Source organism: Aedes aegypti, chromosome 1 (genome assembly GCF_002204515.2).
Source record: "Aedes aegypti strain LVP_AGWG chromosome 1, AaegL5.0 Primary Assembly, whole genome shotgun sequence".
Taxonomy (NCBI): domain Eukaryota; kingdom Metazoa; phylum Arthropoda; class Insecta; order Diptera; family Culicidae; genus Aedes; species Aedes aegypti.
The window spans coordinates 38530268-38556230 of NC_035107.1; the positions used below are offsets into that span (position 1 = coordinate 38530268).

Consider the following 25963-nt stretch of genomic DNA (forward strand, 5'->3'; position numbering starts at 1 on the left):
TACTTCTCCGTATCAGACATATTCGTTTTGGTAGTTTTCATCCTTTTGAGGACTTGCAATTGTAACATTTTGATCCTCGTTTTATGATGATGAAATTCCTCATTTTGCGTCTCGAACCTGCGACACCCGTATTGTTGAGTTGTTGTCCTGCTTCTTTGTTCCTACGGCCACATAAGATGAATAGTATTGGAAAGAAAAGTGACCAATTTAAACCATCACTTTTCCCCGTCATAAAACCTGCAATTGTAGTAGTGAGAAGATTTATGTTTGACTCCCTCTTACCACTATATGCAAACACAAAGCACGTGGTATATCTGTCAAAACACTGGATGGCATTTAAACATGCCCTGTATTCGAATATAAAGCCAAAATAGTGCTTATTTAATGCCTGTATGCATCAGGCTTAGAAGCAATAATGATGCTGTAATAGGGTTTCTATGCAGCGGATGTGCTGTTATGAGGTGTGTAAGCTATTATAATGCATGTACGCATCTATGATGCTGATTAAGGGCTTATTATTAGTGCTTATGGTTACTTGGGTATTTCTCCAGATTAGTGCCTTTAAAAACGTGAGTAGGGTCACAAGTCAGCCATTGTGCCGGCCATCTTTGGATTCCGAGATGTTTCACCTTAATGCTAACGCTAATAAAAATTGACAATTTTTCGTTAAGAACTGGTTTGAAGCGAATACCAGCTCACGTGAAATTTATATCAAACTAATGTTTATCCAGTTCTATGTGTGAATGTTGAAGTAAATAATGTAATTATACTATAATGTGAAGTATGCACTTCAAAGCCTGTCTGGGAAATTTCTTGCAAGAAATGCTCAAGAAAAGCATTTTTCTTTGGTCGCAGTACGCAGTTGAAAAGAAATGTCAATTCAAATGGAACTCACATTCGAAAATTTCTTGACCATTTTTGTCGCAGACATTTTAACTTTTCTTGAGCGAAACAGCATACATAACTTAACTGGGGCCCTCCTTAGTCGAGTGGTTAGAGTCCGCGGCTACAAAGCAAAGCCATGCTGAAGGTGTCTGGGTTCGAATCCCGGTCGGTCCAGGATCTTTTCGTATAGGAAATTTCCTTGGCTTCCCTGGGCATTAGAGTGGTTCAAAAAATCGTTTTAGCTCCACACCGCTCATTCGATTCTAGATCAAATTCTGAGTGTCCTCCCAAAATTTGAGCTCATTTGGATGAAAATTGAGACTAATAACTGAGGCGTCCGATTTAAAAACGGTCTTCGGCAAAGTTGCAGCTGATGAATGTATCTCACAGTATCAACGTAGCTCTAATCCCCAAGAGCACATGGGAAAACACTATGACCGATTGAATGAATTGCTTGCTTTTCCCATAGTAATTCCCATATAAACTTTAAAGGACTTGTGCAGTCTCAGTTTTCATCCAAATGAGCTCAAATTTTGGGAGGATACTCAGAATTTGATCTAGAATCGAATGAGCGGTGTGGAGCAAAAACGATTTTTTGAACCACTCTACTGGGCATAGAGTACCATCGTACCTGCCACACGATTTACGATAGCGCGGTGTATCAAATCCAGCGGACCAGTCAATATGTTAGACTACATGTTTAAAGTCCAAATTTCTTGGAAACTTATTGCTAAAGTGATACGCCCATGCAATTTACAGCAAACTTCATTACTATTTTTTGCTCTTTTTCTTTTCTACTTTTTTGGGAATCCGGTAGCTATCTATTAAAGTGCTTTGGCATTTGTCATGATTTTCCTCTGCGCGTCAAGTTTGACAACATTGGCAGCAATGTATTATTCAGCTCACAGCTATCCGGTTTTTGGACCTCCGCGTATTTGCTCGAAATAAAATTCTCGTTGAAAAATTCATTTTGTTTTGTGTGAATGATCGCATTTAAACAACATAACAATAAACTCCTACCAGTAAAAAACTCTAAAAACAATCGATAATATCTCTCCGGTCATGCGCCGCGTTTCAGACGCGGAACGCATTTCATAAAAGAACAAAAAATCAATCTGTTTTATTTTTCAAATCGAACGCTATTAGTGTTGATAGTGTGTTGGTGTGCAGCGGCGGTGATTCATTTGGTTCACCTACACTGCGCTTGAGATGGCGTGTGAATGTGTTTGTGTACGTGTTTTAAATATTCGCAATAGTTAATGACATAAAATCACAGACTTTGTAATTGCGGATTTTTCTTGTTCTTCTCCTCTCTGGCTTTGCTAGCCAGGGTGGAAACAATTTCATGTGAGAGTATTAACTTGCTTTGTCTGCATTGCACGACGTGACATTCAGTGTTCGTGTGTGGGTGTAAGAGTGTTCATCTGATTAACGGTAAGTAGCATCAATTACGCTCACATTGAAACCAAAAACTTGTTTCTCTCCTCTCATCGTGCTTTGTTCACTATTCTCCCTCAATTGATTAGAAGATGTCTCTCTGTGTGAGTGTGTCTGTGGGGTGAGTTTAGTACTGCTATCGCTGTGGTTTTCGTTACATTTCTCTTTAGTTTTACTGAGGTAAAGTTGTTTTCATTTATTTCACTGCTCACAGCATTTGCGCCATGTTGCATGGCTTGCTTCGTTGAGTTTCTTGATTCAGTGTTTGGTTTTGCTTTGCGTTCACTAAAGTTAGGTTATAATTTTATTTTGTTTTCCATTTGTTGTGGGCGTGAAATAAGACATCGATAAAAATCTACATTTTTTTTACTTTGTGTGCAGTCATTTCGGTGAATTATTGCTTTGTTTGCTGTCACTTTTGTAGTTTCTTGTGTGTATGAGTACGAAGTTATCCCATTCCCTTCCAATTCCCATTCCCCGGCATCCATCGAGTACCTCACTTCCGACAGAGGACCATCCGTCTCCTCCGCCGGCCCTCCTCTCAGCGTGGCGAAGTATTGTGGACGTGAGTGGTCAGATGTTTCGATAGATAGTCGGCTCTAGCAAAGCACTTACCGCATGCTTCGCAGTGATACGGACGCTCTCCAGTATGGATACGTAGATGTCTGGTTAGATCCGACTTTCCTCCGAATGCTCGTCCACAGAAAAGACATACGAACGGCCGTTCGCCGGTATGCTTCCGGACGTGCAGCTTGAGATTCTCCTTCGAGCGAACGCATTTTCCGCAGAATGGACAAGCGAAGCGTCGATCTCGGTTCTTCTCTGCCGCATCAACGCGCAAAAAGTTCAAAATGGACGCCTCCTGCGGGTTCAAGCCCAGCAAGTGATGATGTGGAATGGATTCAGCGTTGATCAAACTGTTCAACGTCTGACTCATCGAAGACGATGTAGACGGAATGCCACTGCTGCTACTGCTACTGGATTCAGCTTCCATTCGATGGGCGGATTGATACTTCTTGTACTCTAACTCGGATCCAGCGCGCTCGATCATCGAGCTACTGATCTTTCCATGACTTTCTTCCATGGTAAACTCTCTCAGTGATTCTGCACCCGCTGAGACATTCATTGAGTCAACCGTATCATCTTGATCCTCGGTATCACTCATGTTCTCTTCATCCCGAATCAGACCACGCAAATCTACGCTGTCACTTTCGTTGGTGCTGGACACCTGCTCACTCTCACCTCCCTTATCCTTCTTGCCGTGTAGTCTCTCCAACGCGTGATTCAACCGATGCTTCTTGAAAGACTTCAGATAACGGAATTGCATTCCGCAGACATCGCACGTGAACAGTTTATCACCTGGCACTCGGCTACGACTGCCCTGTTCTCGATGCTTCGCCAGAACCGTCCTGTATCGGCAGCATGTGTACCGACTCTTTTGTCCACACAGCCCACACAAATACGGCTTATCGTCGTGGATCGTCAGATGCGGATGCTGTAAAGCTGAATGTTGCTCCAGCAACCATACGGACGGGAAGTTTGCCATGCATATATGACACTTGGTGTCGCCCCCAGCCTGGTTGCCAATCGGTTCACCAACGGGCGATGCGGAAGCCTTCATCAGCGAAGAATACAACGAAAGATCTGCCGGACTGCATGGTGATTCGTTGTCCAGCGAAATAGCCGGTGGTTTCCGCAGCAGCAACTCCAGCCCATTATGGAAGCCTTCTTTGGTGAGGCCTTCCCGGACCCGTATACCTATGTCCCCTTTCGGTGGAGGCGGTGATGTAATGGTAGTGGTAGTGCTGGCATTGCTAGAAGAGCTTTCCGGCCGGCGTGATGTAGACGGCTGTTCATCGTCCAGTTTGTTCGGTGTTCGGGGTGACATGGTGTTGGCAAGAGCCGCCTGAAGGTTCAATGGCTCACGATCGGGAGCGGCAGGAGTGGAGGCTCCGGAACCGAGCAGGAGGTTACGGTATCTGCGAAAGAAAAAGTAAAGAGGTTGATGGAATATCTTTTTCGATTCGATTCCATTACGATTTCGATTCGATTCGATTTCGATTCGATTCGATTCGATTTCGATTCGATTTCGATTCGATTTCGATTCGATTTCGATTCGATTTCGATTCGATTTCGATTCGATTTCGATTCGATTCGATTTCGATTTTCGATTTCGATTCGATTTCGATTCGATTTCGATTCGATTTCGATTCGATTGTTCGATGATTCGATTTCGATTCGATTTCGATTCGATTTCGATTCGATTTCGATTCGATTTCGATTCGATTCGATTCGATTTCGATTTCGATTTCGATTCGATTTCGATTCGATTTCGATTCGATTTCGATTCGATTTCGATTCGATTTCGATTCGATTTCGATTCGATTTCGATTCGATTTCGATTCGATTTCGATTCGATTTCGATTCGATTTCGATTCGATTTCGATTCGATTTCGATTCGATTCGATTTTCGATTCGATTTCGATTCGATTTCGATTCGATTCGATTCGATTCGTTCGATTTCGATTCGATTCGATTCGATTTCGATTCGATTTCGATCGATTTCGATTCGATTTCGATTCGATTTCGATTCGATTTCGATTCGATTTCGATTCGATTTCGATTCGATTTCGATTCGATTTCGATTCGATTTCGATTCGATTTCGATTCGTCGATTCCGATTTCGATTCGATTTCGATTCGATTTCGATTCGATTTCGATTTCGATTCGATTTCGATTCGATTTCGATTCGATTTCGATTCGATTTCGATTCGATTTCCGATTCGATTTCGATTTCGATTTCGATTCGATTTCGATCGATTTCGATTCGATTCGATCGATTTCGATTCGATTTCGATTCGATTTCGATTCGATTTCGATTCCGATTTCGATTCGAGTTTCGATTTCGATTTCGATTCGATTTCGATTCGATTTCGATTCGATTTCGATTCGATTTCGATTCGATTTCGATTCGATTTCGATTCGATTTCGATTCGATTTCGATTCGATTTCGATTCGATTCGATTCGATTCGATTCGATTTCGATTCGATTTCGATTCGATTTTCGATTCGATTTCGAATTCGATTTCGATTCGATTTCGATTCGATTTCGATTCGATTTCGATTCGATTTCGATTCGATTTCGATTCGATTTCGATTCGATTTCGATTCGATTTCGATTCGATTCGATTCGATTTCGATTTTCGATTCGATTTCGATTCGATTTCGATTCGATTTCGATTCGATTTCGATTCGATTTCGATTCGATTTCGATTCGATTTCGATTCGATTTCGATTCGATTTCGATTCGATTTCGATTCGATTTCGATTCGATTTCGATTCGATTTCGATTCGATTTCGATTCGATTTCGATTCGATTTCGATTCGATTTCGATTCGATTTCGATTCGATTTCGATTCGATTTCGATTCGATTCGATTCGATTTCGATTCGATTTCGATTCGATTTCGATTCGATTTCGATTCGATTTCGATTCGATTTCGATTCGATTTCGATTCGATTTCGATTCGATTTCGATTCGATTTCGATTCGATTTCGATTCGATTTCGATTCGATTTCGATTCGATTTCGATTTCGATTCGATTCGATTCGATTTCGATTCGATTTCGATTCGATTTCGATTCGATTTCGATTCGATTTCGATTCGATTCGATTTCGATTTCGATTCGATTTCGATTCGATTTCGATTCGATTTCGATTCGATTTCGATTCGATTTCCGATTCGATTTCGATTCGATTTCGATTCGATTTCGATTCGATTTCGATTCGATTTCGATTCGATTTCGATTCGATTTCGATTCGATTTCGATTCGATTTCGATTCGATTTCGATTCGATTTCGATTCGATTTCGATTCGATTTCGATTCGATTTCGATTCGATTTCGATTCGATTTCGATTCGATTTCGATTCGATTTCGATTCGATTTCGATTCGATTTCGATTCGATTTCGATTCGATTTCGATTCGATTTCGATTCGATTTCGATTCGATTTCGATTCGATTTTCGATTCGATTTCGATTCGATTTCGATTCGATTTCGATTCGATTTTCGATTCGATTTCGATTCGATTTCGATTCGATTTCGATTCGATTTCGATTCGATTTCGATTCGATTTCGATTCGATTTCGATTCGATTTCGATTCGATTTCGATTCGATTTCGATTCGATTTCGATTCGATTTCGATTCGATTTCGATTCGATTTCGATTCGATTTCGATTCGATTTCGATTTCGATTCGATTTCGATTCGATTTCGATTCGATTTCGATTCGATTTCGATTCGATTTCGATTCGATTTCGATTCGATTTCGATTCGATTTCGATTCGATTTCGATTCGATTTCGATTCGATTTCGATTCGATTTCGATTCGATTTCGATTCGATTTCGATTCGATTTCGATTCGATTTCGATTCGATTTCGATCGATTCGATTCGATTTCGATTCGATTTCGATTCGATTTCGATTCGATTTCGATTCGATTTCGATTCGATTTCGATCGATTTCGATTCGATTTCGATTCGATTTCGATTCGATTTCGATTCGATTTCGATTCGATTTCGATTCGATTTCGATTCGATTTCGATTCGATTTCGATTCGATTTCGATTCGATTTCGATTCGATTTCGATTCGATTTCGATTCGATTTCGATTCGATTTCGATTCGATTTCGATTCGATTTCGATTCGATTTCGATTCGATTTCGATTTCGATTCGATTTCGATTCGATTTCGATTCGATTTCGATTCGATTTCGATTCGATTTCGATTCGATTTCGATTCGATTTCGATTCGATTTCGATTCGATTTCGATCGATTTCGATTCGATTTCGATTCGATTTCGATTCGATTTCGATTCGATTTCGATTCGATTTCGATTCGATTTCGATTCGATTTCGATTCGATTTCGATTCGATTTCGATTCGATTTCGATTCGATTTCGATTCGATTTCGATTCGATTTCGATTCGATTTCGATTCGATTTCGATTCGATTTCGATTCGATTTCGATTCGATTTCGATTCGATTTCGATTCGATTTCGATTCGATTTCGATTCGATTCGATTCGATTCGATTTCGATTCGATTTCGATTCGATTTCGATTCGATTTCGATTCGATTTCGATTCGATTTCGATTCGATTTCGATTCGATTTCGATTCGATTTCGATTCGATTTCGATTCGATTTCGATTCGATCGATTCGATTTCGATTCGATTTCGATTCGATTTCGATTCGATTTCGATTCGATTTCGATTCGATTTCGATTCGATTTCGATTCGATTTCGATTCGATTTCGATTCGATTTCGATTCGATTTCGATTCGATTTCGATTCGATTTCGATTCGATTTCGATTCGATTTCGATTCGATTTCGATTCGATTTCGATTCGATTTCGATTCGATTTCGATTCGATTTCGATTCGATTTCGATTCGATTTCGATTCGATTTTCGATTTCGATTCGATTTCGATTCGATTTCGATTCGATTTCGATTCGATTTCGATTCGATTTCGATTCGATTTCGATTCGATTTCGATTCGATTTCGATTCGATTTCGATTCGATTTCGATTCGATTTCGATTCGATTTCGATTCGATTTCGATTCGATTTCGATTCGATTTCGATTCGATTTTCGATTCGATTCGATTTCGATTCGATTTCGATTCGATTTCGATTCGATTTCGATTCGATTTCGATTCGATTTCGATTCGATTTCGATTCGATTCGATTCGATTTCGATTCGATTTCGATTCGATTTCGATTCGATTTCGATTCGATTTCGATTCGATTTCGATTCGATTTCGATTCGATTTCGATTCGATTTCGATTCGATTTCGATTCGATTTCGATTCGATTTCGATTCGATTTCGATTCGATTTCGATTCGATTTCGATTCGATTTCGATTCGATTTCGATTCGATTTCGATTCGATTTCGATTCGATTTCGATTCGATTTCGATTCGATTTCGATTCGATTTCGATTCGATTTCGATTCGATTTCGATTCGATTTCGATTCGATTTCGATTCGATTTCGATTCGATTTCGATTCGATTTCGATTCGATTTCGATTCGATTTCGATTCGATTTCGATTCGATTTCGATTCGATTTCGATTCGATTTCGATTCGATTTCGATTCGATTTCGATTCGATTTCGATTCGATTTCGATTCGATTTCGATTCGATTTCGATTCGATTTCGATTCGATTTCGATTCGATTTCGATTCGATTTCGATTCGATTTCGATTCGATTTCGATTCGATTTCGATTCGATTTCGATTCGATTTCGATTCGATTTCGATTCGATTTCGATTCGATTTCGATTCGATTTCGATTCGATTTCGATTCGATTCGATTTCGATTCGATTTCATTCGATTCGATTCGATTTCGATTCGATTTCGATTCGATTTCGATTCGATTTCGATTCGATTTCGATTCGATTTCGATTCGATTTCGATTCGATTTCGATTCGATTTCGATTCGATTTCGATTCGATTTCGATTCGATTTCGATTCGATTTCGATTCGATTTCGATTCGATTTCGATTCGATTTCGATTCGATTTCGATTCGATTTCGATTCGATTTCGATCGATTTCGATTCGATTTCGATTCGATTTCGATTCGATTTCGATTCGATTTCGATTCGATTTCGATTCGATTCGATTTCGATTCGATTTCGATTCGATTTCGATTCGATTTCGATTCGATTTCGATTCGATTTCGATTCGATTTCGATTCGATTTCGATTCGATTTCGATTCGATTTCGATTTCGATTCGATTTCGATTCGATTTCGATTCGATTTCGATTCGATTTCGATTCGATTTCGATTCGATTTCGATTCGATTTCGATTCGATTTCGATTCGATTTCGATTCGATTTCGATTCGATTTCGATTCGATTCGATTCGATTCGATTTCGATTCGATTTCGATTCGATTTCGATTCGATTTCGATTCGATTTCGATTCGATTTCGATTCGATTTCGATTCGATTTCGATTCGATTTCGATTCGATTTCGATTCGATTTCGATTCGATTTCGATTCGATTTCGATTCGATTTCGATTCGATTTCGATTCGATTTCGATTCGATTTCGATTCGATTTCGATTCGATTTCGATTCGATTTCGATTCGATTTCGATTCGATTTCGATTCGATTTCGATTCGATTTCGATTCGATTTCGATTCGATTTCGATTCGATTTCGATTCGATTTCGATTCGATTTCGATTCGATTTCGATTCGATTTCGATTCGATTTCGATTCGATTTCGATTCGATTTCGATTCGATTTCGATTCGATTTCGATTTCGATTTCGATCGATTTCGATTCGATTTCGATTCGATTTCGATTCGATTTCGATTCGATTTCGATTCGATTTCGATTCGATTTCGATTCGATTTCGATTCGATTTCGATTCGATTTCGATTCGATTTCGATTCGATTTCGATTCGATTTCGATTCGATTTCGATTCGATTTCGATTCGATTTCGAATTCGATTTCAATTCGATTTCGATTCGATTTCAATTCGATTTCGATTCGATTCGATTCGATTTCGATTTCGATTTCGATTCGATTCGATTTCGATTCGATTTCGATTCGATTTCGATTCGATTTCGATTCGATTTTCGATTCGATTTCGATTCGATTTCGATTCGATTTCGATTCGATTTCGATTCGATTTCGATTCGATTTCGATTCGATTTCGATTCGATTTCGATTCGATTTCGATTCGATTTCGATTCGATTTCGATTCGATTTCGATTCGATTTCGATTCGATTTCGATTCGATTTCGATTCGATTTCGATTCGATTTCGATTCGATTTCGATTCGATTTCGATTCGATTTCGATTCGATTTCGATTTCGATTTCGATTCGATTTCGATTCGATTTCGATTCGATTTCGATTTCGATTCGATTCGATTCGATTCGATTTCGATTCGATTTCGATTCGATTCGATTTCGATTCGATTTCGATTCGATTTCAATTCGATTTCAATTCGATTTCAATTCGATTTCGATTCGATTTCGATTCGATTTCGATTCGATTTTCGATTCGATTTCAATTCGATTTCAATTCGATTTCAATTCGATTTCGATTCGATTTCGATTCGATTTCGATTCGATTTCGATTCGATTTCGATTCGATTTCGATTCGATTTCGATTCGATTTCGATTCGATTTCGATTCGATTTCGATTCGATTTCGATTCGATTTCGATTCGATTTCGATTCGATTTTCGATTCGATTTCGATTCGATTCGATTTCGATTCGATTTCGATTCGATTTCGATTCGATTTCGATTCGATTTCGATTCGATTTCGATTCGATTTCGATTCGATTTCGATTCGATTTCGATTCGATTTCGATTCGATTTCGATTCGATTTCGATTCGATTTCGATTCGATTTCGATTCGATTCGATTTCGATTCGATTTCGATTCGATTTCGATTCGATTTCGATTCGATTTCGATTCGATTTCGATTCGATTTCGATTCGATTTCGATTCGATTTCGATTCGATTTCGATTCGATTTCGATTCGATTTCGATTCGATTTCGATTCGATTTCGATTCGATTTCGATTCGATTTCGATTCGATTTCGATTCGATTTCGATTCGATTTCGATTCGATTTCGATTCGATTTCGATTCGATTTCGATTCGATTTCGATTCGATTTCGATTCGATTTCGATTCGATTTCGATTCGATTTCGATTCGATTTCGATTCGATTTCGATTCGATTTCGATTTCGATTCGATTCGATTCGATTCGATTTCGATTCGATTTCGATTCGATTTCGATTCGATTCGATTTCGATTCGATTTCGATTCGATTTCGATTCGATTTCGATTCGATTTCGATTCGATTTCGATTCGATTTCAATTCGATTTAAAAACTTCAGGCTCACCTCAATGCTTCCTCAGCTAGTGCCGACTGGTGATGCAGCAGATTGAGAATTCGCTTGGGATCCGTGTCGAACAGCCCCAAACCCAGTGGTGCGAAAGGGAACACGAAAGGGATGGCACCAACAGCCGCTCCGGGGAAGCCAATGATGCCTGTGGCGGCCGCGGCCGCCGCTGTTGCCGAAGGAGCCGATTTGATTCCGGTGGCCCGGGTATAGCCGCCGGCTGACGTCGTTGCCCCGAAAAAGTGGTTCAGAGTCTGTTGAAGGGAAAAGATGTTTCGGTTGTTAGTTTTAGGGTTGGTCCTGTGGATGTTAGGACATTTCTTTCCAGGTTTTGAGCAGCAGCCTTGAGGAAATGACAAAAAACGGTAATAAATTAAATAGATAAAGTTTATTTTCTTTTTTATTGTGTATTTTCACTTGTTTTTATTTTCTTTTCAATCTTTTCATCGTCATCATCGTCTCTAATAATTATAATATTTTTACAGCGTGTTTTTCTTATGTTTTTTTTTCTGGGATTTTTCTCTTACTTTCGTCAAAATTGGATTTTCTTTGTTTTTTGTTTTCTGTTTTCATTTTTTTACAACTATGATATGCATTTTAAATTTGTTTTGCTCTCCATGTTTTTGTGTTGTGTGGTTTTTTTCTTCTGTTTTTATTTTGGGTTTGTAATTTAAAACGGTATCAAATTCTGCATTCTCATAATTTGCATCAAAACTGCACTGCATTTGTGTGTTCGTGTATTTTTTTTTCTTTATGTTTGTTTGGGTGAATATCGATTTCGCAACCTTCTGCTTACATGTCCATTAAGTTTGGGTTTTTCGCGAAGTGTTCTTTAATTTTTTTTATTCATACTCAAAGAGAAAATTATGTTATAACTCATTCGAGTGTGTGTGTATTGATTCAAGATTTTGGGTCTAAAGGCAGCTAAAAGTTTCTCATAATTTTACTTTTTACTTTTTAATAACTTTATTTTAGTTTTTTTTTCATATCGCTTCAAAGCAGTGTGGAAGTCAATTTTGGTCATTTCTAAGTGTTTTTTTTAGGTTATATTTTCTGTGTCAGTGTAAGTATACGAGAAAAAAGCTAATTTCAACTTAAATGGACATGCTAGTGAAACCCAAAAACTTGTCTATTTCCTGGTGGTCTGCGATTCGGTTTTACCACGCTTCGAAAACTAATTGAAACTGACGTTACGTTCAGCCCAGCTGTTGCGTTATATGAATAGTTATGTAAGTCTTCCGTTCAATTCTCGGTTCTGTTTAGCTTCAGTGTCTGTTTGAATTGTGTGGGTGTGTGTTGGCGTGTAGTTTTGATGAGGAGGTTGTGTCGCTCACGAACACACACGCAGGACGAGCTAACAAGTAACGCCCGCTGGTCCTAGCGTTATGTGGCGTGACCCTTCGATCTTTTTCTATTTCAGGTTTCGGATTTTTGCTTCTTATTTATATCTGCTGCGGTGTAAATAAATCAATAGAATCAGAACTGCTGTAAATAATCCAGTTTTGTATTGTTTGTTGCTTAAATTCGCCTTACTTTTAAGAGAAAAACTTCAACATAACATCAATTTCAATTGTTTTTTTTTCTTATTTTCACTTAGCTTTTAACCAGCTTTTTCTGTCTATTTGAGTGTGTGTGTAAAATTAGAAAAGTAGAACAAATCAACTTACTTTCTTAACTCGTTCTATTCGGCTTTGAAAAATATATTATTTTTTATTTTGTTTTGTATTTTTTGCACTTTATCTACAATTTTCCATCAAAACGATGCATTTTTATTTTTTATATATTTTACGATACTAAGTAAAATCGATTTCACTTCTGTCCGCTCGCCTCTTAATTCGGGTTAAATATGCTTAAAGTAACAAAAGCGATGCTTTCTACTACAAATATGTGTGTGTGTGTCGCAATCCGCCCTCACTGCGACAATTAACCATCGCACGAGGGCGAAAAATCCGAAGTTATTCGAATGGGAAAACAAAATCACCATTCAGCTTTCTCTTATCCGCGGCTCTCGTTAAACACTAGCGATTCGCATCAAATGTTTTCGTTCTTTCCCAATAACTTTGTCTCACTTCTTTGCAGCTTTCCTTAAATGGTAAAGACAATCATCCCTAAAATGTAGTTTGTATTTTTTTTCTCGCTTAAATTCTTTTTATTTCGGTAATAACTCATACAGTAGGAAGAATAGAACCTAAGACAAACTACACTTATCTACTTGCAACTTAGCACGGGAAAACTTAAACCTCTAAGGTAAAACGGAAAACTATAAGGGAGGGGAAAACTCGAGGAGAATTGTTCGCTTGGTTGGTTGAACTTATTCCTACAAAACGACGACAAAAGCCAACAATTGCTTTCTCTTCCATCGCATACTCTTTCCCTCTCTCGCTTGCCCATTTCGCTCCCACAACGCATACGATGCGTCAGTGTGTGTGTGTGAGTGACATTTCAACTTTTTCATTCTCGGTTTTTGTTTTGTTTTTAATTTACTGTTTATATCTTTTAATTTTTTGGAACAGGCACTACAGTGTGTGTATTTTCTCTTATTTTCTTAATTCTTATTCTGTTCATTACAATATTAGATTTACTTCTGTTTATCGGTAATAATATATGTGTGTGATTCTTCTGCTGCTTATTTTTCTTCTGTTTGTTTGTTCTCATGCGTGACCAATTTCTGTTTCTTTTTCGTATCGTTTGTGTCTGCGTATCCAGCGTAGTTTTTCCTTTGTAATTGTTTCGCTTTTTGAGAGAAATTCCTTAAATGATTTCGCACTGCACCATTTTGTTTGAGTTGGTGAGCTCATGATTGGGTCTGTTAAAAAATTTGTTTGTCGGTATTGCATGAGTGTGTCAGTGTTTGTGTATGTGTCTGTAAGAATGAATTTGTGTAGCTTGGCACTCAAATTATACGGTTAGTTACTCTTACGGTTGTATGTTGTGTTAAAACAGATTGAGTTGGGCTTGTTGTCTATTTTGAATATTACATGTAAAAGAGTGTTAACATGTTATGTGTTCGTATGGTATATTTCAAGAAGATTTCACAGGATGTTTGAGTGTAGTTCAGTTTTGCATAGGTGGAGAAGAATTTTACTTTAAAAATTTCATTGAAACTGCAATACTGCTGCTTATGAGAAGCCTGAAAGCTTCTTAGAGCAGAAACCTGGAAGCTTCTAAGCGCAGAAGTCTGTAAGCTTATCAAAGCAGAAGTCTGAAAGCTTCTCAGAGCAGAAGTCTGAAAGCTTATAAGAGCATAAACCTGGAAGCTTGTCAGAGTCTGATAGCTTCACTGAGCAGAAGTTTGAAAGCATCTCACAGCAGAATTCTGAAAGCTTCTCAAAGCATAAGACTGGAAGCTTTTCAGAGCAGAAGTCTGAAAGCTTCTCAGAGCAGAAGTTTGGAAGCTTCTTTGAGCAGTAGTCTGGAAGCTTCTTAGAGTAGAAATCTGAAAGCTTATCAGAACATAAGCCTGGAAGCTTCTCAGAGCAGAAGCCTGGTAGCTTCTCAGAGCAGTAGCTTGGAACCTTCTCACAGCAGAAGTCTGAAACCTTCTTAGAGTAGACATCTGAAAACTTCTCAGAGAAGAAGTCTGAAAGCTTCTTATAGCAGAAGTCTGAAAGCTTCTCAGAGAAAAGCCTGAAAACTTCTCAGAGCTGAAGTCTGAAAGCTTCTTAGAGTAGACATCTGAAAGCTTATCAGAGCATAAGCCTGGAAGCTTATCAGAGCATAAGCCTGGAAGCTTCTCAGAGCTGAAGTCTGGAAGCTTCTCAAAGCAGAATTCTGAAAACATCTCAGAGCATAAGCATGGAAGCTTCTCAGAGCAGACATCTGAAAACTTTTCAGAGCAGAAGTCTGAAAGCTTCTTAGAGCACAAGTCTGAAAGCTTCTCAGAGCAGAAGTCTGAAAGCTTCTCAGAGAAAAAGTCTGAAAACTTCTCAGAGCTGAAGTCTGAAAGCTTCTTAGAGTAGACATCTGAAAGCTTATCAGAACATAAGCCTGGAAGCTTATCAGAGCATAAGCCAGGAAGCTTCTCAGAGCAGAAGCCTGGTAGCTTCTCAGAGCAGAAGCCTGGTAGCTTCTCAGAGCAGTAGCTTGGAACCTTCTCACAGCAGAAGTCTGAAACCTTCTTAGAGTAGACATCTGAAAACTTCTCAGAGCAGAAGTCTGTAAGCTTCTCAAAGCAAAAGTCTGAAAGCTTATCAGAGCATAAACCTGAAATTTACTCAGAGCAGAAGTCTGAAAGCCTCTGAGAGCAGAAGTCCGAAAACTTCTCAGATCAGAAGTCTGAAAGCTTCTCAGAGTAGAAATCTGGAAACTTCTCAGAGCAGAATTCTGAAAGCTTCTCAGAGCAAAAGCCTGAAAGCTTCTTAGAGCAAAAGTCTGAAAGTTTCTCAGAGCAGAAGTTTGAAAGCTTCTCAGAGCAGAAGTGTGAAAGCTTCTCAGAGTAGAAATCTGAAAGCTTTCAGAGCATAAGCCTGAAAGCTTCTTAGAGCAGAAGTCTGAAAGCTTCTCAGAGCAGTAGTCTTTAAGCTTCTCAGAGCAAAAGCCTTGAAGCTTCTTAGAGCAAAAGTGTGAAAGCTTCTCAGAGCAGAATTTTAAAAGCTTCTCAGAGCAGAAGTCTGAAAACTTCTCAGAGCAGAAGTCTGAAAGCTTTTTAGAGTAGAAATCTCAAAGCTTCTCAGAGCAGAAGTTTAAAAACTTTTCAGAGCAGAAGCCTGAAACCTTCTTAGAGCAGAAGTCTAAAACCTTCTCAGAGCAGAGGTCTGAAAGCTTCTCAGAGCTAAATTCTGAAAACTTCTCAGAGCAGAAGTCTGAAACCTCCTCAGAGCATAAGCCTGGAAGCTTCTCAGAGCAGAAGGCTGGAAGCTTTTCAGAGCAGAGGTATGGAAGCTTTGCAGAAGCCTTAGAGACGAATATTGGAAGCTTCTCAGAGCAGAAGCCTAAAGCTTCTTAGACCAAAGGTTTGGAAGCTCCTTAACATAATTTTAGAAACTTTGCAGCAGAAGCCTGGGAGCTACATAACTGAAGCTGGATTAGCTTTTGACCGAAGCTTCTCAACCAAAATTGGAAAACTATTCAACCGAAGCTTGGAAGCTTCTTAACCAAAGCTGGAAAAGTTTTGTAAATGAAAACCGAAATTAGTACTACAGCATTTAATAACAATTAGAGTTTACGGCCTTAGAGTTGAGGTCGAAATACGCGTGGCTCAGATCACTCTAGTTAAAATCAAATAGAATAATACTTATTTCGGATTCCATTTACTTACAGGTATTCCACTAAACAGTTCGAAGATTTATTAAGCTTCTCAATCTAAACGGTAAAGCTTCTCAATCGAAGATGGTAAGCTTTTCAACCGGAGCTGAAAAGCTTTTCTACCCAAACTGGAAAATGTTTCAACTGAAGCTGAAAAGCTTCTAAACGGAAGCTTGTAACTGTAGCTGGAATGCTTCTTAATAAAGCTGACTGCTTAAGCAAAACTAGAAAGCTTCTAAACCGAAATTGGAAAGCTTCTTAACTGAAGCTGGAAAGTTTCTAAACAGAAGTGGGAAGCTGATAACTGTAGCTTGATTGCGTCTTAACCGAAGCTGGAATTCTTCACATCGAAGCTGGATAGTTTCTCAACGTAAGTTGGGAAGCTTTTAAACCGTAGCTGTAAAGCTTCTCAATCGAAGTTTTAAACCTTCCTATCCGAAGCTAAGAAAGCTTCCTAAACCAAAACTGGATAGCTTCTCAACCGAAGTTGAATAGCTTCTCTAAAGAAGCTGAAAAGCTTCTTAACCGCAGCCCGAAATCTTCTCAACCGAAGCAATCTGTAGAAGCTGGAAAATTTTAAGCAGAAGTCTGGAAGGTTTACACCAATTGAAAGCATTTTAAAAACACCTTCTCAGTAGTTGTAAGCTCGTCAACATTGAAACATGAATTATCATCGAAGCAACCCACAAGCAAAACCAAACCAACATCTCATTGCTGCCCGAAGTGGTGCCAGTTTTCAAATGAAATCACCATTCGTCATCTCATTGTGAACTAATTCTTCCGATTTGAAATCTATTGTTTAGGCGCAAATGCGCCCACTTTTTGTTGTGTGTGTGCAATTGAATGAAAAGATAAACCGAAAAACAATAAAAGATGATTGCTCTCTAGACCAGTTGCTGCACTTGTAGTGTGATTATAATCATTTCTGTCGCCCGCGAGACAATAAGAGTGTACATACAACAATCAACGCTTATAACAATCCAATTCGTTTAATGCTGCCTATTTCTGTTTGAGTGTGTGTTTGTATTGTATGTATATAAAAAATCACCAGTTCTATTGTTTACGGTTTTTTATTTCTGTTACTTTTGTTTGTAAGGTTTGTTGTATCTCACAGTTGTTTTCGCTTCTGTCAATTAAGTTTCGTATAAGGTATTATCAGTTCGTGTAAACCTCACTGCAAATAAGTAAGTAAAGATGTTTATTTGCTTTTTTTCTGTGAGTTTTGAACAATTGTAGTAGTTGTATATGGAACACACCACCCTGCGGCAGCTGTCAGTGTGACCGGTCTGCGGCACGGTGTGGCGTGCTAGCAACTGTAATCCTGTTTATTTTTTTTTCTGTTTAAAAATACGGTTAAAGAACACTTGATGTTGAATCATATTTTCTCATCCTGCTATACGTCGCGCGTTCATTCCGCCCGGAATAATCCGTCGTCTTCTTCGCAAACTAAGGATTGGAGGTTATGTTGCGGTAAATTCGATTCTGTTTTCGCGGCTGTCAGATTGTGAGTGTTTTGTTTGTATAACTATCTATTGTTTGTCGACGCTACATACCCTTTATAAGGTTTGCTATTGTGTGTGTTTGAAGTGCGTTGAGTGAAATTGAGAAAGATGAGAATTGTTAACATTTACTGCTGTTCTCAATTTGACAGATCAATTGATCATCACAGTAGCCGGGTTATCGTAGAGTTACCAATTCAACAGAAGAAACGATAGAGAAATCGTACGCCACAACAGAAGGCCAAAGGTGAGTGCATTTGTATAGAAAGGTTTGTGTAAGTGTGGGAATGAATGGATGGGTGAGTGCCCAGTAACAATGTAGATATTCGGTATCGGTCTTTTCGCTATTGTATTGGTAAAAATATATACTTTGTATTGCTCTATTCACAATCCGCATGCCTCTGCCTTGTTCATTGCAAGTTAGGGTTGTCGGATTTGTCTGTTTCTGGCTGCGCGCGTGTTTGTGAGTTTGTATGTGTGTGAGTGTCTCTCGTCAGCATTGCTGATCCGGTATTTGGTTTGTCTTGTTTCTCTATTGATATATTATGGAAGAATTTGAGTTGCCCTGAGCTATTATTTTCTTCATTTCTCTGCTTGTCTGTTTGTTGTTGTTCCGGTTGATGTAGTCCTTTATCCTGCTATGTGTGTTTGTATGTGAGTGTTTTGATTGATTTTCTATGGGGGTGCGCATTTGTGTGTGTGTTAAACAAAGCAAACTCAATAACTAGCATTGTTTATTGTTTGTTTGACGACTGCCGCTGGATCCGATCTGTCAAAGAAACATTCGCCGGTTGATTTGATGGTGCTACTACATTTGCTGGTTGCTATGAAAACTAAAATGCTACTATCGTCTATTCGAAAACTAAACTCAAAACGGAGAAAGGTACGATTTAAGCCTCGCCGTGTATGAAGAAGAAACTTGGATCCCATGCGTTTGTATGAAAAACTGTTTATTTTAGTCACCCTGTGGAATTTCTCGCTTGCAGCATCGCTCAAGATTCATTTTTTGTTCAGTTTTTTTTCCTATGTTTTCTATACACTTACCATCAAAAATCGAACTAAGTGTTTTGCCTTAATTTGCCTAAACGTACAGACTCAACTAATGGTCGCGCTTCACGCTTACAAGATACAATTTTAACCTTTTTTGAGACATATTTGGTAATATTCCTTACAGCTTTACCAAAAAATGTATATTTATCGCCGAAAAATAGAGAATTAAACGAAAATTTTGCACCTAAACTAGGAAAATTTGTTTTCTATTAAGATAACAACAATAAAGCTATAATTTTGGTTTGGTAAATTTTGAATTTTGACTAGCGCCGTTTGCCGAAATGAAAAATGCCAAATAAAGCTCAGTTCCAAATGTTTTTGTCTTACAGCCAATTGTTATTGTTTCTAGTAATTTTAATCAGTTCCGAAACGTTTCGATGAATTTTGAATTTTGTCATCTTTATTTTGGCGACAATCCTAAAATGCTTCCAAATGATTTCTTTTCACTTTTTTTCTTTTATTATCAAAATCACAGATTATTGTGTATCTTTCGCCTAAATAGATTCGAATCTCAAACAGGGGTTTCAACCAAAAGAAGCATAATTTTTATCATATCGCAACTACTTTCTTAACGATGTACGTAAATTTAGTCTGCTGAAGCAATTTTTCTGTTGTCTTCTTCTACGACCGTAATTGTTTTTTTTTGGGTTTTGTTTTGATCTAATGTTTAATTTCAAACTCGTCTTAACGCCTAGTTGCCCTCTGGCTCAAAAGCGTGCATCCGTTTGTATGAGTGAGTATGACCTAAACGTAAGGGTGTATGTGTGACTTGCTGGTCTCTCTGGACCAGTGCAAGTGTAGCTGTGTGTCATTCACGCAGATAAGTTTCTCCTTATAGTCTTTTGTATTTAGGGTGTGAGTGTCTGTTCGTGTGAATGTGTTTGTATTGTTCTGGGTAATATCATCAACCTTAACCGACTAAATGGGTTTTCATTTGTGTCTGTGTTTGTGAATTTTTTGCTTTATTTTTACAGTTTCTTCTTATTTATTTCAATCATAATATTGTTTTCAAAATTAAATCAACTTGTTATATTTTACTTTCATTTCTTGTTTATTATTTAGAGGCACTCTAAGCTACAAATTGACCAAAAATCGAAAACTCTGCTTGGAATTTGATTGTTTTATCATCGTCAAAATTTCAGAGTTACATTTCCGATTCGGCGCTTTCGATTTTAGTCACATTTGCTTCAGTGTATGTATGTGTGTCATTTTAAACCGGTTCGTCGATTTGTATATGTGTACGGGTGTAAGTGTTTATGTGAGGGGTTTGGTTTTTTATAAAAATATTTTTCACGCCTTTTCCGTCACTATGATACGTTGTTTCCTTGAGGAGAAAAGGTGAAATTCTAAACATGTTGTATTTAGATTTATGATTTGCTGTGTTGTGTCCCCCGGAAGCGTGTCCGATAAGTTGTGAATGCCTGGTCGGATCCGAATGTGTTGGTGTGAAGGTGCATTCAATAGCGTCCGCGGCATTCCGCTGTATGAGGGTGTGAGTGTATCTCTAATTACATTTTCTTCATGTACTTTTGTGTGTTAATGTAACTATTTCTAAACGTGTGTCCATGTGCTGATATATGTTCTGTTTTATGGTTTTTTCCTTCTTTCATATAAAAGGTATATTTTTCATATAAATACGATCTATGCTCTTATCGTCTAAATCCTAAAGTTTAATCATTTTCTTTTACTTAACTTCTTCTTTCTTCTGCAAGATATTTTTAAGTGATAATTATTGCTATGCTCGTTTTTCTCCTCTTTGTTTTCCGCAACTTGCAGTTTTGCTTCCTACTTTTTTGTAATAGTACTAAAATATTTTCTAAGTATATGTATATAGAATTAGTATATTAATAATTGAATTTCCTTCCAATAATATTACCTTATCTCTTTTTACACACGACGAGTTTCAACTCTCTTGTCTCTGAACTCATTCCTTACGCTAAATCACTAATCATCAATAATATAATAGCAATAATGATCAAAAACGGCCGTAATCCGTTTTTTTTGCTTCCCCTGTTGATTCTTTTCTGTCTTCTCGGGTAGGTGTGTGTATGTGTGTCGCGCTTGGTTCAACTTGTTTCCATCTACACAAAACATCTTTCCAGTTAATAGCCTACTGAGGTTATCCGCCCCGTAAATAAGAAGAGTGTCTCACCCCTTCCTATTTGACCCTATTTTCCTTCTGGTCGTTTCGTTCACAAACACACTCTGCAGTTTGCTGCGGTCATCGAAAAATCATCATGTAAATATATGAAAAATAAATATATATTTGTTGGTTTACGTTTGCCTTTCTTTCGCGGTCAAGTCTGTCTGTATGTGTGAGTTGGCCTCAAACTACTCTGCAGAAACGAGCCATTTTCGCGAGCACTTGGGCTCCGTTTCGAGAGTGTGTTTGTGTTCATTTGACAGATAGACGTCTGTCTGCGCGCGCGTAAACTATACTATCCTGTACTCGGTATTTGCGGTAAAACAAAGACAAAATAATTTAAGTTAAAAATTAAACTAAACAACAGAATATGCATTAACAAAAAGGAACTTTTAGCTATGGTAAAAATATTTCAGAAATATTTTGTTGCTTCCGGCTTTCGATTTCCTCTTGTAGCAGCAGCAACTGCAGTGAAGATTGCCTGCTTCGTAAATAGTTTAATTAAAAATATAAAGTAAATCAATGTGGGCTTTTGTCACCCGAAAGAGGAGTTTCGTTTTGTGGAACTTTGTTTCGTTTCTAATGGTAATCAATTTCTGGTTTATTTTTGTGTTGGCGTGTGTTGCACTTTTGCGATTTTAAATCTAAACATCTTTGACTGTAGATTGGAGTTTTGCGGGTTGGAAATAAGAGTTGGTCGAAACATGGTTTGAATTGTGAACCGAAACATCGGAATTCTCGAGAGAAGCGGGAAAGCTTCTCTACATAAGCGAAAAAGCGACAGAAACGAAAAAACTTCTCGACACAACAGAAAAAAGCTTATCGTCAGAAGCTGGGAAGCTTCTCATCAGAAGCCAGAGAGTTTTTCGGCAGAAACTGGAAAGCTTCTAGACATAATTTGGAAAGCTTCTCAGCAGTGGCTGGTAGCTTGTTGTCAGAAGTTTGAAAACAAAAATGTAATGTGAAACGCTTTTAATTTTCATTTTGAACTGTTGGAAAGCTTTTTTGTTAAAAACTGGAAAATTTCTCGAAAGAAATCGAAAATCTGCTCGACAGAAGCTTTACTGAGCTATAGGGACCTATTTCATAAATCAAGCAGATTGATGTGAATCATATGTAGCCACTGTCAATCAAAGTAAGCATACATTTTGGTCGAATTTGACGTCAGTCGAGTTACTTCGATTAATTAGATTTATAAAATATAATTTATAAAAAAAAATTCTTCGTTCTCCACCCCGCAAAACTCCATTCAAGTCAAGAACTCTAGTGCCTTCGTTGGAGGTGGAGTGGTGTACATCTACTTGTTTGCTTAAGAAGCTGACGATGTGTGGAAACATTAAACAGTGTAAGGCTTTTACAGGGGAAAAAATACACAGACGAGGGAACAATATATCACATTGTGTGAGTGTTAAAAACGGAGCAACAAAATAGAAGAACAAAGATTGAGGTTAAGACGTAAGCGTGCTTGAACTAATTCAACTGTGTAACTGATTGTTCTTATGATGTGCGTGTGTATGTGTTGAGGTGCGGGGATATTTGTGTTTACAAGTGTGTTTGTGTCTCTATAACAAATGGAATGTAACACTTGAAAGAAAATTGAGTTTGAACCAAACGTTGTTTTTTTTCATCATCCTTAACAACTTTAAGCACTAGCACTAAGCACTACTATCTACTACCCAGTAGCAATTGTTTAATCTTATTCGTTTTGTTTTAGCTTTCTTTGCATAAAATTATTAAATCTCGATTCACAAAGTGGAGGAGAAAACGTGTGTCAAACGCGTTGCGTTATTTTCTAAGATTAGATTTTGTTTTTTTTTTGTTAACATATCGAAGGACTTAATAGCTTTCATTTCTACGTGGGAAAACATATCGAGAAAATTACGCGGTTTGCTCCGCGTATCTGTCATCGATTGCGTCAATATATTAAATAACTCAATTATGGTTTGCCGAAATAAAATTTTGAATAACTAAGCCTAAAAATAAAATTTTGATTCGATTCAATAAAGGTAAATTTTGACTTGATTGGTTGCCTTGTTTGTAGAATGGATTTTTCGTTACTCTACCTAAACGGAAACGGAAACCGTTTCATCACAATAAATTTTGAGATCCATGAAGTGTTCGAAACGAGTGCGCCAATGATGCGGGTTTGTTCGGCGGGATTTCGCCCTATAATTAAGTTACTTAACATTATGTTTTGCCTGTGTTGGGCGATTCGGTTTCCCTTTCGCTGCCCACAAAACAAAAACGGTAAATTGTTCATCTCTATCACAGCCAATGGTTACGCAGAATCTTCTGTTTGCATGTTTGTTTCAGTGTTTTTCCCTTTTGAGTTTTCGTTTTTGTTTTGTTCTTTTTGAAAAAAAGTCGCCAATTCGCCATTTCCCTTTCGCAATTTTTGTTTTAACTAATCTTACACAACAAATACTAGGAAAGAATCGCTTAACTTAACAACGTAAATTTGAACTAGGATTATCACAACACGTTTTTTAGCCGTAGCGTTACGCTACTTAGTTTTGCCGAAACGATAATTTTGAACTTTGGTTTTTTGTTGCCGAAACAGTCAATTTTGAACATCTCCTCCACCTTTGATCTGATGGTTTTCGTCCATACGGAAAACCTAAAATGGTTAATTTTGAACGAATTTAAAGTTTATACCATGCTTAAATTAGTTTGTTTTGAATAATTTTCGTTTTTTTTCTAAAGAGTGAAAGATTAAAGGTGTGTATGTGTGAGTGTGGGTGATTACTCTTCTCGTGTGATATGCAACTAGAGTTAATTTTGCCTAAATTCCTACTGTCTCTCCTTCCAAATTGCCTTCGCTTAAAGACCTAAATTGGTATTCTTTTTCGACTTCTCCTTCTTTGCCAACCGCCCCTGAAAGAACTCAGAAACTAATGTTTGCCAGATTTCGACAATTTACACACCTGATTCAGAGCGGTAATTTTCCGAGTGCTTTCCATAAATATGCGGACCAAAGAAATCGCTCTTAAACTAAAATTCATTACACATTAATAAGGAACGTAATGCTTTCGCTACTTTCTCTTTTTCTCCCCCTGGCCCTTCTTCGTCCTCTTCCCACGTCATTGTGTGTGTTTTGTTTGTGTGTGTAATGTGTTTTCTACGGCTGTGTGTTATGCTTGAAATAAGAAAATATATGAAAAAATCTGTCTTACAATGATAACAAATAATCAGCATTTTGATTCGGTTTCTCTAATTGTTATTTGGCGGCAAACTCATAAAAACAAAAAAGATAATGCACAGTTTGTCTTTTGCAACACGGAACTGCTCTGTGAGGAGGATGCATTAACATGTATGCGTGTACTCTGTAAAAGATACATTATTTAATCGTTAACACACGCGTCAACGTGTTATTTTAAGAGGAGAAAAGTTGTTGTGTTTGTTTGCTTGCGTTTTTATCATTTACTGCACACAGATTTATCTGATTTTGCTCGGGATAGATAATAACTAACTCAATTAATTAATATTCAATAAGATCACAGATGTCTTTTTTCAATTAATTATGTTTGTGTACTGTGTGTGTTTAAGTGATTACTTCGATTTTTTTCACCGGGCTTGAGCGAACGATGCCTCTGACAGTGTTGACGAAGCATGTAACCGATCGTGCGTCTCCATGGAAACAGCACGCTTCGCAGTGCAATCGCTCAACGCAGTAGTCCGCTCGTTCGTTCTAGCAAAAATTTGTGTTTTCACTGATTTGAATTTCGTCCTCCAAAAATTGACAATTTGATCGGTAATTTTGCGACTTTTTTGTTTTTACTTTGCCATCTCGCCAGTAACCTGTTACGAAGTTTTTATTGGTATAAATAGCACCAATATATTTTAATTACATTATACGTGGTTGTGTCTGCGTGTGTGTGTTTTTGTGTTGTGTGGTAGGTTGATTACTATATAAAATTACTCTTTATATGTATATATTGCTTCATTACTCGCGCGGTTCATCCTAACATTATCGTGTTTTTTTTTTTGTTTATTTCTTTTCAGGGGGAGGAAACGAAGGGTTTGCTACTAGGGGATGTCTTGTTAGTTTTTCTTAATAGCTTCTTTTGTTGTCCCGTATTGGTATATATGTGTGGGTGTGTAAGTTACTTTTTAACTTTTAGTGTACGGAGGCTTCTCCTGTGCGTCACTTCCCGCTATAGTTGGTTTTGTATGTTATGTTCGCACTGCCATCTGCTGGTATCCTGCTTCAGATTTATCAATTTTTGTTTCATTACAGTTTGGTTTGCTCTCTCCGATCGGCTGCTGGTACTACTTTACATTTTGCTTGTTCTTTACGGGGGAGATGCTGAAGATCGTTCAGGTGAAGCCGTACATATCACAATGATGCTGCAGGTTATAGAGCAGGAGGAAGTTCAGCAGGTGCAGATCGTCGCACTATTGGGGCGAGTCGTCCTTCCCATCGATAGGCGAAGGCGATAGGAACTTTCGCACGTACTTCGGGTAGTGCGTCTTCTCGTGTGCCTTCAAGATCGTCGATCGGGAGAACGTCTTGCCGCACATCCCGCAGCGAAACGGTCGCTCACCTGGATTTTGCGGGAAATATATAATTACTTGAGGTTTATTGAAGATGGATTTTAAGGCTGCAATCCATATTTAAACGTATATCTTTACAGATAACTTTCTCAGTATGATGAGATACGATCTCATGCTGCAATTCACTCTTCCAAGCAAACTTCAAAATGGCAACATACTAAAGGTTCAGATAATTCAACAGAAGAAAACTGATTTTGTCACTTTTGCTGATTGGAAACTGAATG

The 25963-nt window shown here is 38.1% G+C and overlaps 1 protein-coding gene across 9 annotated transcripts in view; it reads right to left on the reverse strand.

The window, feature by feature from the left end:
* Positions 1-2392: 2392 nt before the first annotated feature.
* The window catches only part of LOC5578376 (protein tramtrack, beta isoform), a 524610-nt gene continuing 501039 nt past the window's right edge, over positions 2393-25963 (reverse strand). For 7 of the 9 annotated variants that reach the window (XM_021839452.1, XM_021839456.1, XM_021839450.1 and 4 more), the window contains 2 exons: positions 11250-11503; positions 2393-4301 (listed from right to left, as the gene is read on the reverse strand). In XM_021839452.1, the coding sequence (XP_021695144.1) occupies positions 2864-4301; positions 11250-11503 (1692 nt within the window). In that variant the 3' untranslated portion in view covers positions 2393-2863. Of the gene's footprint in view, positions 4302-11249; positions 11504-11885; positions 25730-25963 lie in introns of those variants that run through there. The other 2 variants (XM_021839458.1, XM_021839457.1) reach the window with 1 other exon arrangement.